Source organism: Penicillium hordei (assembly GCF_028827395.1).
Source record: "Penicillium hordei strain IBT 12815 chromosome Unknown utg000003l_segment0_segment0, whole genome shotgun sequence".
NCBI lineage: Eukaryota > Fungi > Ascomycota > Eurotiomycetes > Eurotiales > Aspergillaceae > Penicillium > Penicillium hordei.
The window spans coordinates 1,001,011-1,013,063 of NW_026623144.1; the positions used below are offsets into that span (position 1 = coordinate 1,001,011).

The following is a 12,053-nucleotide window of genomic DNA, read 5'->3' on the forward strand; positions in this document are numbered from 1 at the left end:
AAAAGTAAACAAAAAACAAAAAAAAAACCCCCCCCCTCCCCAAAATTATGCATACAGTACAATAGGCTCTTGAAGAGTTGTATTTCGTACGAAGCAAATTACCAGAATAGCCTGAGACCAGGAACACCCCGGTTAGAACTGTGACACGCGTTAGTGGGACCTGGTGGGGACTAAATCCCATTGGAAGCTTCAATTAATTCTGTTGATCGGACTACTATAATTATCTTCTTGCCACCCTCCAGTCTAGAATATTTATGAGTTCATATAATCCGTAAAACACGCATTATCCTATTACCATACAATAATATACAAAATATTGATGCATAGGAGTAATCGCTTAGAAAAACGGGGTTTCAGATGTGTTTCAGTTGATCCGTGGCCACTCTGGGCTCTGGACTCTGGGCCATTTACATACGAATACGGAGTAGATTAAGATCCAAGACCAGTGGGTTGCATCGCCGCAATGTCAAGGCCAATCAAATCTAAAGCGGCACAAACCCCTGTGATTCCCATCATTCCAGTTCATATTAGCCTATATTATTGGTAGAAAATAAATATACATTACTTATTCTTCAGTCCAAATATGGAGTATCCACATCGTAAATCATGTGGTCCCATCAGAAACATCACCCCAAAATCATTCGAGGGTCTATAGATAAACCAGGCATCCACGTTTGTTCCGATTCAGATGCCAATTCAGAAGCCAGCAGCACATCGAACTCATTCCAGCCACTCATAAATGGGATTTCACCCCCAACCGCCGACAGACCAGCCCCTTTCTCGCCATCCCAATCTAGATCCAAGATCTGACCACCTTTATCCCCAGAGGCTGAGCGCGGTGTTTCAATTCCAGTCAACCCATCGGGTAGCGATGATTCCGGTGAATGCAGGTTGCTCTGCGCAAGGCTCTCTGCATATTGACCAGGCGTAACGCCCACATGTTTCTTAAACACACGATGGAAATGACTGGATGTCAAGCCAGCCTCCGCCGCCAGATCTCTTAATTTTGGTTTCAGCCCTGTCGTCAGAATGTTCCTAATTGACTCGCATGCTTTGTCAATCGTGGCGGTTTGGGGGTTGCTTTGAGCCGCCGACTGACCCGAATGCGGCCGGCAGCGCTTGCAGGGTCGGAAGCCTGCTTTTTCTGCTTGCAGAGGAGTGTCGTAGAATTGGACATTGGCACGGCGGGCTAGTCGTGCTGGGCATGAGGGACGGCAGTAGATTTTTGTGGTAAGAACGGCGTAGACGAAGCTGTTGGCTGTTACGTCGCGGGTGGCGATGGCTTGCCACCGTTCTGTGTCGGTGAAGTTCCGGCTGAGTCGGGGGATCTCTTGAGGCTTAGATGAATCTGTCATGTTCACGGGGTGTTCAAATTGTAGATATCTTCAAGGTATTGCATTCACTGTGGCGTCGAAATCCAAGTAGAGGGGAGCCTCGGCAAATCTGATGGTTGATCCCAAACTGACCAATCAACATCCAGACTGGCTCCCCAATGCCTCAAATGAAGTACATCAGAGCCATCACTTCTATGTGCAGTATCTACATACAGGGTTAAATAATTTCCCTGGTATACTAAAATTAATCGCTAGATTTCCAATTTCCTTCAAGATTATATTACTTGTCTAATCTCTACTCGATACGTTGATTCACATATATATATAGTGCAACCCTAGCCTCACTATACATATCCTCTCCCACCAACAAGTGAAAAGAACCATGAATTTTATAGAGTATTCATTTGTTCCTAAGCTAGAATAGCCCCAGGAGAGTGCGATATACCGAAGGCATTGAGAGCCTGTCTTTCTTTTGGGAGCTTTTCGAGCTCTTCATTAAGACATTCTCGACCCTAAATATTCAATGGCTATTCACTATCCTCTCGTTAAACTTTTAAAGTGTATGTATGTATGCCACAAGGCTATCGTGATCTATGTCTCGACAGTCTTGGAACATAAGGAGGTGATAAGTAGAGGCCCCGCTGAATTTAAAGTGTTGCCAAGCTGGGAATAGACATTCCGCAGAACTGCAAACAATCCAAACAAACGGTGGGACTTGGCAAGCTGTCTCTTCTTCGTGATGGTTAGACCATTAGACTATCACCAGATAAACTCAACTGCTTCTGAAGAAAAGCGAGAAGTTAACATTGTCGACCAGAGAAGACTATATTAATATCGCACATATACCCATCTTAGACATGGTGATCCTACAATCTGCGCGCCCCGTTTCCTGCATTTTCCAACAATTTCTCATTATCTTCAACACCGTTCCACAATTACCAAATCTCGCAGAATCACGCACCACGTCGGCTATTAGATTCTCGAACAAAGGCTGATTATGCGGCTGCGCCATACATCCCAACACACACAGTGCCCACACCAAGCCAGTGAGAGAGTAAGCTCTTGGTCTATTCTGGAGCGCAATAATGCTTCTAGAAACCGCGCTTTGAATCTCCGGTAGTGAGGGAAGTGGCCCAGAAACGATTGTGTGCAGTAGAACCAGACAAGCAAGGGCGAACAGGAGTGTCACCCAGCCAGTTTGTGATTCCTGATTTTCTTGTTTCTGGACATTCAACATTAATACATTTCGAGATGTGGTAATGGCTGATACTTACATCTCTGGTTAGATCAAGCCTCTCAATGCCCGTGGTCAAACGGTCTTTGATCTCTGCTCCTCTCCTGGCTAGTTCACTAATGTTGAGTATCCCCTCTTTTTCTTGCACTTCCTTCCATTCACCGAAGCAGGCTAAATCTCCGATGATGATCATAACCCAGTTTTCGCAACTTAATAGATCTGCGATTTGTATCTCAGGGGTATAGAGCCATTGCTGATACGGAAGTCGTGGTATACGTCCTGTCGGGAGACAGGCGAAAAGATCAAGTGAAACCATTGTAGCAAGGAGGAACTCAAGGCCCTTCTGTGGATGATCTTGAGATGAAATAGGAGACACTGTTTGAGATGTGTAGCGAGCATCGAATACAGTCTTAGGCGATAGCGAGTGTATGACACATATGACAGCATCCAGATGCAGTAGCCAGTTGTGTTCAGCGCCTCTAAAAACCTAGATTCCTCATTAGATGTAAGATAGCCGAAAGATGGCTAGGTCCCTACCTACCTCACAGCTAATCAAAATCAAACTACATGCCAGGAACTCGGCCAGCCGGGCATTATCGTCCAGCAATTTCCCACGTTCCTCGCCCATGAATTTGCAGAACTCACGGAGTGCCCTGGAGTGATGCTCTAGTGCCCTTTCTTTTTGTTGATATTCCTCCTCACTCCCAAGAATTGCACTTTGGTGAAGCGATGAAAGGCTCAAGACAGCATGGTAGAGAGGTCCCCGCTTCATAAGAAGATACAAGAGCCAGCCCCGATTTCCTAGTCGGGACGTAGAGCGGAAATAAGGAAATTGCCATGCGAAGACCTGATCGAAGTAATGCATTAATAGGGACGCAGCCTGGGGATCGAAAATGCCATCTTGGCTAGAAGGCCGATCAAGAATTTCCAATGAAGCACTTGGCAGAAGATTCAAGCCATCTTCTGTTTCAAAAGCAGCCGAAGCATTAACATCCGAATTTGAGGAAGGTTGTGTTTCGTTAGATGTCTGAGGCAGCGATGCCATCCTGGTGCGATTCTGCATTTTTCGAACTCGCCGGACATGTTGGTTGATCGCGGTTTTGATTCGGGCTCTTTCTTTCTTTTCCTCCGATGCTCCATCCATCCATGTTGGCTTTGGTCCATACCCATGGCAAGGGACATTTCGCTCACTGCATTCCCTGCAGGATGGTATTGTTATGTCGCATTTTTTGTGGCGTACGCGACAAGTCCAACAACCAATCGATATGGCGCTCATTTGGACTAATAGTTATGGCAGAGCGTTCTCGTGTGGATTGGAAGAGGCCGGTGAAATATCCGAGAGTGGTTACCGCCTCTCCTGACTGTGGGCCTCACGTCAGCCAAGTTATCCGTTGACCCAGGTAGAAAGCAGTGCATCAAATACACCCAAGATCATAGATAATAGCTTATATATGGCCTCAATGCTAGGCTCAGTATGACATACCCGGTTGCCAAACATCAGAAGATAATATTGCTTTATGAATTTGGCGTTCTATCAGCCTCAAACTCGCAGATATGCCTAGGTAGCTGCAATTGAACTCCGAGCTCCACATACCCCATTACTGAATGACTTCACCTAAGTAGCGTGTTACTCTATCTATGAAGATAATTATCTCGATCTTTTGATATATACAAGTTGAGATAGGGTAGGTCGAGCCGGGACTTATAGTGAGGGCAGGTCGAGCCGACTCAGTATGCCAAGAGCGTCGGCCCGGAAAGGGGACTATAGTCGAACCATACTGATAGTTGAATGTTAACTATATAAGATGCCTGCTCGAAATATTTAATCTAACTTATCCTATATATATCCCCTAGGTATATAATTCCTATTTGCTTTTGAGCATTTCCTGCTTCTTCATCTATTGTTAAGCAAGCCAGCTGTACAGCTTAACCCGAAATCTCGAAAATATGGATAAAGACACCATCTTCTTTAATGGTCGTATCCTCACCCAGGCTGGCTCCGGTCTGCATGGAGAGCCCGTGTTTGCAGACAGCATGCTGGTAAAGAATGGAATCATCGCAGCAATGGGACAATTCCAGCAAGTCCTCTCTGAATGTTCATTCGACGTGCAAAAGCGAGACCTCGACCAGCAAACCGTCCTTCCAAGCTTTATCGATGGCCACATGCACCTTCTCCTTCTTGGCCAATCGTTACGCAAACTCGACCTCCGAACCTGCAAGACTTTGGAGGAAATCCGATCCACCATAAAACAGTACGCGGTCGCCAATCCCCGTATTCCGACTATTCTTTGCAAAAATTGGATGCATTCCATGACACCGAATGGTGTGACCGCCACGATGTTGGACGAAATTGATCCGAGACCTATCTTCATCGATGCAAGTTCACAGCACTCGTGCTGGATGAACACCGCCGCCCTGAAGGTTCTCGGTGCTGAAACTATGTCCGATCCCCCTGGCGGTAGCATACATCGGGATGCTGAGGGAAAGCCTTCAGGTGTCATGGATGAAGGTGCTATGATGTCAGTTATCTGGCCATTTCAAGCGGTGTCATCACCCAAAGAAGAGCGCATGCAGTCGATTCTTCAAGCAATTCATGAATATAATGCGGCAGGATATACCGGCATTATAGAGATGGCCATGGATGAAGAGGCATGGGATAGCCTTGTTACTCTCCGCTCAATGCAAAGAGACCTCCCCATACGCATTGCCGCATATTGGCTCATCAAACCGACGGCAGACCACGAAGCCAACTCAAAACAAGTACAGCGTGCGATTGAACTGAGTGGACAGTACAATTCCAGCACCAGCCCCGATCTTCGGATTGTCGGTGTTAAGGTTATCTGCGACGGAATTATCGACGCGTGCACTGCTTTCCTGTCTGAGCCATATGCACCCATTGGTTCGCCTCCACCCATTTGGGAAGCAGAACATTTAGCTTCCGTTGTCAAAGAAGCGGACAGTGCAGGCCTTCAAATAGCCCTCCATGCAATCGGAGATGGGGCAATCAAAATGGCCATTGATTCAATTGAGAAGCACGCTAGTCCAGGCAGACGCCACCGCATCGAACACATTGAACTTGCATCTCCCGAGGATGCAAAGAGGCTAGGAGATCTCGGTCTGACAGCGTCCATCCAGCCTGTACATGCTGATCCCTCTATTCTGACTGAGTGGCCACGTCTCATTGGGGAGGAACGTTGTGAGAGGGCGTTTGCATACCGCGAATTCGCAGATGCTGGGGCTCTTATGGCGATTGGGACTGATAGTCCTACCGCGCCTTGGGCGCCGATGAATAATCTTTACGTGGCTGCCACGCGAAAGTCGTCTAGAAACCTTGAATATACTAAGGTTGTTAATGAGCATTTCCGTCTAGGGATGTGTGAATCTATTGTTGCTGCAAGTGGTGGTGCAGCACGCAGTGTTTTTGCGGAAGAGCGGACAGGAAGCCTGGACATTGGGAAATTGGCGGATTTCATTGTTGTTGATATGGAATGGGAGGCAAATGCGCTGTTGCAGGCGAAGGTCAAAGAGACTTGGTTTGAGGGAAGGAGGGTCTGGGGTTAATTGGATATCTCGAACGACTTGTACATAGAAAAGGCGTATAGGCCTCAGAATAGAATGACATGAAGCTGATGAAGGGGCCATAGACATAATATCCATAGATAGAAGAAATAGTGTTGACTTCTTGAGAAAGGTAGGTCCAAATATCTAGATGTTACTCAACCTCTCTGTAGGCACAACCAAAGAGAGTTTAGATCAGCCACAATGCTGTATATATCTCGATATATAAAGCCAAGTAATAGTCCCGATGAGCCAAATGACTACATTGGGACATAATAGCCCTTTCGACTTTTTCGTTCTTGATGAACTGCACATAAGTTTCTCCTTCATCTGAACCAGCTTCGGGGATATCGGGCTGCGTGACAATACTCAAGACCCTCTCGTGTCTGACATCAAAAGACTGCGCGATGTTCAAGACCTTCTGGATATGGTAATTGGCCCTTGCACTGATGACAGCCAAAATGATGCCTCGGGAGCTTTTCATGTACTTTTCCGTCAGTCTTTGAACAATATCCATTCCTTGCTCGTTTTGTTCGCTGCTGCTGGAGTAGTAGAGCCCCGGAAGGTCGACCAAAGTCAGCTCTGGCTTATCAGGGCCTGAGATCTCGACTCTAAGCACATCGTCGCTGAATCCCGTGTTCGAAGGATCAGTGCTGGAAAGCGTACTCTGAGCTTTTTTTCACTAGACTGATTACCACAGACGGTGATTTGAGGCAGTTCCACGAGACCTCCAACCCCAGTAGCGCGCAGATTGACAATCTTGTCTAGCAACTCTGACTGTTGAGACTGTATGTGGCTCATAGCCTGTTCATCAAGCAGTGATGACACGGTGAGAATGTTCCTATGTTCCTCCAGCATACAGAGCTAGGGGACTCTGGGGAGAGGGAAAGGTAAAATCTACAATTCGAAGGGGGTGGCGGAGTAGATAGAGTGTATCTCATCATGGGCCCCGTATTGCGCTGCGTCTGCGCTGTCTGCTTCGCTGGTACGATACGGTCAACTTCCCATTGTGCAGCTGTTATGTAGCATTACCACATAACAATGAGGATAGTATTGATGTAGAATATATAACAAGAATAGTTGACCGCTTATGCAGCCTTGTCGTATGTTTTTGGTGATCTTTTTAGATATGTGCTAGTTAGTATATACATCTGGTCAACATCGAAGGAACCAAATGCATACATTCATAACGTCTTTACGCAATCTTGCAGCTGACCTTGAAACTATTCGTGGGACGAAGAACGCTTTACATTTCACTGCTGCATGGCATCGACCGTAAGCCATGGCGACAACGATAATGCAGCGTAATGCATATGCCGATGAATTACGGCAGACTGTAATATCTACTAGGGTGATGGACAGGAACGAGTAAAAATTTAAAGGTGTATCATTCCACAGCCCGAAGGACTTTTTGATTTCGTTTCTGCCCTGTAGAGGCCAACCCCGGACCTCTTTCCATCACCCTTTAATTTGTTCGACAAGAAAAAGGATGGTGTCCACAACCTTAATTCGCTAAGGGCGCATGAGACGCTCATCCGCAGGCGCCTAAGTACATTTGTCTCATAGCAGAATTCCATTTTCAACCCGTCACAAGAATAACTCCAAGAAAAAGCACCCTTAATCCTTGGTCTTCTGGGTACCGCGGAGCAGACCAGTTCTGCGGGCGGCAATGAGACCAGCCTTTTGACCCTGGGTAGCGTAGCGGGAGATGGTCGAGGCCTTACCGATGTGCTGGTGGTTACCACCACCGTGAGGCTGTAGAGAGAGATGTTAGGGATTGCAGTCCTGGATGTCATCTGGCCTGTGTATGGACTGAAACTTACGTGATCGACGGGGTTCATGGCAACACCACGAGTCTTGGGCCAAGAGTTGCGCTTGACGGCGAACTTGTGCTTGGCACGACCGGCCTTGAGCAAAGGCTTGTCGGTACGGCCACCACCGGCGACGATACCAACCATACCGCGGGCGGTGTTCTTGATGACCTTCTTGGCACCGGAGGGGAGCTTGACACGGGTCTTGCCATCCTCGGGGTTGTGGCCAATAACGGTAACGTAGTTACCGGAGGTACGGCCAAGCGCACCACGGTCACCAGCCTTCTCCTCGACGTTGGTAACGACGGTACCCTCGGGCATAGAGGCGAGGGGAAGGACGTTGCCGACGGTCAGACCAGCGTTCTTACCGGCGTAGATGAACTGGCCGGTGTACATGCCCTCGTTGGCGATGAAAGTCTCGGTGATCATCTTGAACTTGTAGGGGTGGCGGAACTGGACCTTGGCGAGGGGAGCACCACGGCCGGCATCGTGGATGATCTCCTTGACGACACCACGGGTGTAACCGTGAGCCTCAGCGAAATCGAGGGTCCGGAATTGGGCAGGGGCCTTGTTCAGGCGGGTGTTGGCCGCTGTAAAGTAGAGAAAAATTCGATATCAGCACTCCAATCTCCTCGCGAATCTGTGTGGTTTTCCAATGGTCTCCTTGGTTTCCTCCTCGCTGCTCGGGGTGCGCAGCCTCGAAATTTCGTGCTGGAATGATTTGCGGTCGCACTCACTGAAAATGGAGCCACGGCCCTTCCTCTGGTTGCGGATGACACGACCCATGGCGACTGTCTAGACGAGGATCCTATGTTAGTATGGAAGCCGGACAGAAGTGTCGTGGGAAAGTGGTAAGCGTACCTCGAAGTGAAATAGGCTTGTCGTTGACGAGTTGAGAAATCATCGGACACGGGGACTTGTGTGGGCTTTAGGGTGCGGTCGCTAATCTAACCCAATCGGGTATAGCGCATGGTCGCTTACTTGAATTGGCTTGAACTACAGCAACACAGGCATTTCCAGAATGGGCCTTTAATCCTTGGGTTTATATGGTGTTTATAGATACTATTGTTTTACTAAATTGAATGAAGTATTTGAAAGTACTATCCACTCAAAAATATCCATATAACCTTTATTTTATGTCTGAAGAGCTTCTTTCAGTGCAAGCCCTGTAGATTTTGGGAGGGCAAGTTATGTCATCACTACACACGTGATTGCCAAGACCCAATATTGCCAAGACTTCTCGTTTTGTATTGTTACTCTCTTCCTAAGACCTCGAAACAACTGTGTCCGTATACTCCCATGCTTTTATCTATGCGTTTGATGTGATGAAACTGTCAATGAAAGGAGACCTAAACTGGCTTGGGCCATCATTGCCTCTCAAATATTATAGATGTCAATATCAAACGCGTTGACAGAGCTCGTCGCGTACTTTTAGTATGAAAGCAAGAGATATGTAAAGTCGTCCCAATAAGTCGCATCCATTTCTCACTAGGCTACTGCATCTCATCTCTTTAGCCGAGTGTCTATTTTGAAAATACCAAATAGAGCTTCATCAGTCCTCATCAGCTCTCTTAAGCTCTATCTCTATACAGAAATTTGCAAATTCCAGGCCGCTGTCATGCCAATATCTCATTTGTTTGAATCATGTTTTTCTAGAAAACTGTAAGAAGCCTCAGTAAAAAAAAAATGACGAACAAAGGGAGTAGTTGTGTCTGGGATCCTTTAAATAATCGCCCTTCGGGCGCAAGCTCGGTGCAGACGTGACGCTCGATTGCGCGCAACGTACTTCTTCCTTCACCACCTACCCCATCACCTCCACCATGCCTTCAGATTCAGAACTTTCATCATTATCGTCGGCACCTCCGACGGACGACGAAGCTACTATGGCGATTGACCACCCGACTGGTATCGCAAAGTACTTCAAGAAGGAATCTGAGACGCCGCCACCGAAGCGGGAACCGTCACCTCCGCATGAATACGTTGTGGCCGACAACCCGGATATTGCAGTGAGTTCACCTCGCAGGAAAGTTTTGCGCATTGCTTGATCTACGGGCTTGTATATGACGCGTTTGGCCAACAATAGGACACCCTTGCTGAGTTATCGCAATCTTTAGTTCATCGTCGCGTTCCGCGCGCGTTTCCATGAAGTGTTCCCCAAAGGAGTGCCACACTACGGCCCGCAGGATATTGAGAAGGGGATTGAGGAGTCTCCCCCTGGTGAATACATCGAAAGGCTCCTATGCGCATTGCTTGGGCTTGTTCTGAATCGCAAGAAGGAAGTCGAGTATGGTCGCCACCCGTCCGACACCATGCGGAGTGCTTAAAGACGCGCGCTTTCCGCCCCCATGCTATCGGTTGTCAAGTTTAGCGCTAATATAATCACTGAAATATGCAGACGAAACCACTTCACCCGTCCCCTCGAAGAAGCAATTCATACACATCAGTCGCAGTGGCCAAAAGAATGGGAAGGCAAAAACCCCCTTCATGGGGGTGGCAGTTTTGCGACCATGTCCCCCGTGGAACGTGTATGTTCTTAAGACCTTCCAGCACCCGATTTGCGATTCTGACATGTCTCATCTTAGTTGCGTTTATTGAGGGCCTTGATACTATGGTCACTTTCGTCGTCCGAAGCGGTGCAGGCGAAGATTAAAGAATCTTACAAGCAGGCGCGTCACGATGATGATCTCAACCAACCATTGTCTGTCCAACCTTGGGGGCGGGATAGCCTGAAACGTCGTTATTGGCTTATCGAAGGGCACGATGATACAAATTTCCGTCTCTATCGCGAAAGTAACCCGGCCCTCAAGCACAACACTTGGTGGAGCATCGCGGGGAGTATTCCCGAGCTGGAGGCCGTCGTGGAGAAACTTGAGGGTGAAAAAGGCACAAACTCCAAGAAGCTTAGCGAGAGAATTCGCGCTTCGATCCCTCGATTTGAGGCATCAGAAGAGGTGATTATCAACCTCGAGGGTGTATTGGATTTTCGCTAATAAATTTCTAGAAACGGAGACGCCGCGAATATCGTCTCGCGCGAAAGGCTGCCTTCGTTCGTCCGGATCCTGGGTTCTCCATGTATGAAGGTCGTACACGCGGCAAGAAACTGAAATACACGTACTCGGACGACGAAGACATCTTTTCTGATGATGAGCCTTCCGCTCGTCGTTCTACTAGAAATGCGGTTCCTACGGAAGCTTTCACAGAGTCTAGACGCCCTCGATTCACGGCAAGCGGAAGGCAGATTCGATCTCGCGCCGGTGGCCTCTATGGTGAGGCTCTGTTGATTGGTCAACGCGGAGCCGATGACGAAGAGTTCGACGAAGATGAGGAAGAAGTAAGCAGACCGCAGAGGACTCGGACTTCGACCCACCCCAACGGATACTCTGGATACGACGCCGATGATTTGGAGGATGCATCTGAAGTCCATTCAAGCGCGAATGAAAGCGGCAACGAATGGCGAGGCGTTGAAGACGATTTGGAGCACGATTTCGAAGGCGACAACGAAGAGGAAGAAGCAAGCGCAGATGAGTCAACCGGCAATGAGGAGCCAGAAAGCCTTGTTGTGCAACTTCGATATGGCAAGGGAGATGCATCTAGCAATCCGGAGATCGAGATTGAAAAATCACCACCTGCGGAAGATGCCGAAATGAAGGATGCCGGAGAAGCTGCAGCAGCTTCCTCCGCCAAACCACCGCTGACGACTCTCCCCCATCAATCAGAGTTGGGTGCGCAGCAGGGCCCGGCCATGATTGCACCGTCACACTCTTCTTCTCCGATACCTCAAGTTCCGACCAATTCTGCAGCTGCCGTAGCTGCGCCATCTGTTTCTTCAAACGGCGTGAATCAAGTTTGAACCGTTTGACTAAAAATTCGGATTCACCGCAGCATAGGCGTTTCCGCTTCAGTCAGGCTAGAAAGAGACCGGGAATGTACATTCTGCGAAATGTTGCTAGATAGAGCTTTTTGGATTGCAATTGTACTTCTATCGAGCCGTGGGTATTGGTACTAACGGAATACGAAGTAATGGAATGGAGGTGCCAAAACATTGTCTTTCTCATAAGCAACAAGTTCAATACACAGTAGATAAATGGCATATACTCGAAATCTATACGGAGTTGT

General features: G+C 47.9%; 6 protein-coding genes across 6 annotated transcripts; 2 read left to right on the top strand and 4 right to left on the bottom strand.

The window, feature by feature from the left end:
• Window positions 1–626: 626 nt before the first annotated feature.
• On the bottom strand, window positions 627–1,355 carry mpt (putative DNA repair and transcription factor Ada; the record flags this gene model as incomplete). The annotated part of the gene is made up of 1 exon (XM_056896671.1): window positions 627–1,355. One exon carries the CDS (start codon window positions 1,353–1,355, stop codon window positions 627–629), a length of 729 nt encoding a protein of 242 aa, XP_056752456.1.
• Window positions 1,356–2,425: 1,070 nt separating this feature from the next.
• Window positions 2,426–3,613, bottom strand: N7537_005615 (uncharacterized protein; the record flags this gene model as incomplete). Its single annotated transcript, XM_056896672.1, has 2 exons — window positions 2,426–3,055; window positions 3,110–3,613. 2 exons carry the CDS (start codon window positions 3,611–3,613, stop codon window positions 2,426–2,428), a joined length of 1,134 nt encoding a protein of 377 aa, XP_056752457.1.
• Window positions 3,614–4,515: 902 nt separating this feature from the next.
• Window positions 4,516–6,129, top strand: N7537_005616 (amidohydrolase; the record flags this gene model as incomplete). The annotated part of the gene is made up of 1 exon (XM_056896673.1): window positions 4,516–6,129. The coding sequence occupies one exon, from the start codon at window positions 4,516–4,518 to the stop codon at window positions 6,127–6,129; it is 1,614 nt and encodes a 537-aa protein (XP_056752458.1).
• A 187-nt stretch (window positions 6,130–6,316) lies between these two features.
• N7537_005617 (Dynamin) lies at window positions 6,317–6,984 on the bottom strand (the record flags this gene model as incomplete). The annotated part of the gene is made up of 2 exons (XM_056896674.1): window positions 6,317–6,793; window positions 6,829–6,984. 2 exons carry the CDS (start codon window positions 6,982–6,984, stop codon window positions 6,317–6,319), a joined length of 633 nt encoding a protein of 210 aa, XP_056752459.1.
• Window positions 6,985–7,743: 759 nt separating this feature from the next.
• On the bottom strand, window positions 7,744–8,951 carry N7537_005618 (60S ribosomal uL2 domain-containing protein; the record flags this gene model as incomplete). The annotated part of the gene is made up of 5 exons (XM_056896675.1): window positions 7,744–7,881; window positions 7,950–8,527; window positions 8,675–8,732; window positions 8,799–8,814; window positions 8,938–8,951. The coding sequence occupies 5 exons, from the start codon at window positions 8,949–8,951 to the stop codon at window positions 7,744–7,746; spliced, it is 804 nt and encodes a 267-aa protein (XP_056752460.1).
• Window positions 8,952–9,757: 806 nt separating this feature from the next.
• Window positions 9,758–11,787, top strand: N7537_005619 (uncharacterized protein; the record flags this gene model as incomplete). The annotated part of the gene is made up of 5 exons (XM_056896676.1): window positions 9,758–9,943; window positions 10,052–10,221; window positions 10,333–10,462; window positions 10,520–10,888; window positions 10,939–11,787. The coding sequence occupies 5 exons, from the start codon at window positions 9,758–9,760 to the stop codon at window positions 11,785–11,787; spliced, it is 1,704 nt and encodes a 567-aa protein (XP_056752461.1).
• Window positions 11,788–12,053: the final 266 nt, after the last annotated feature.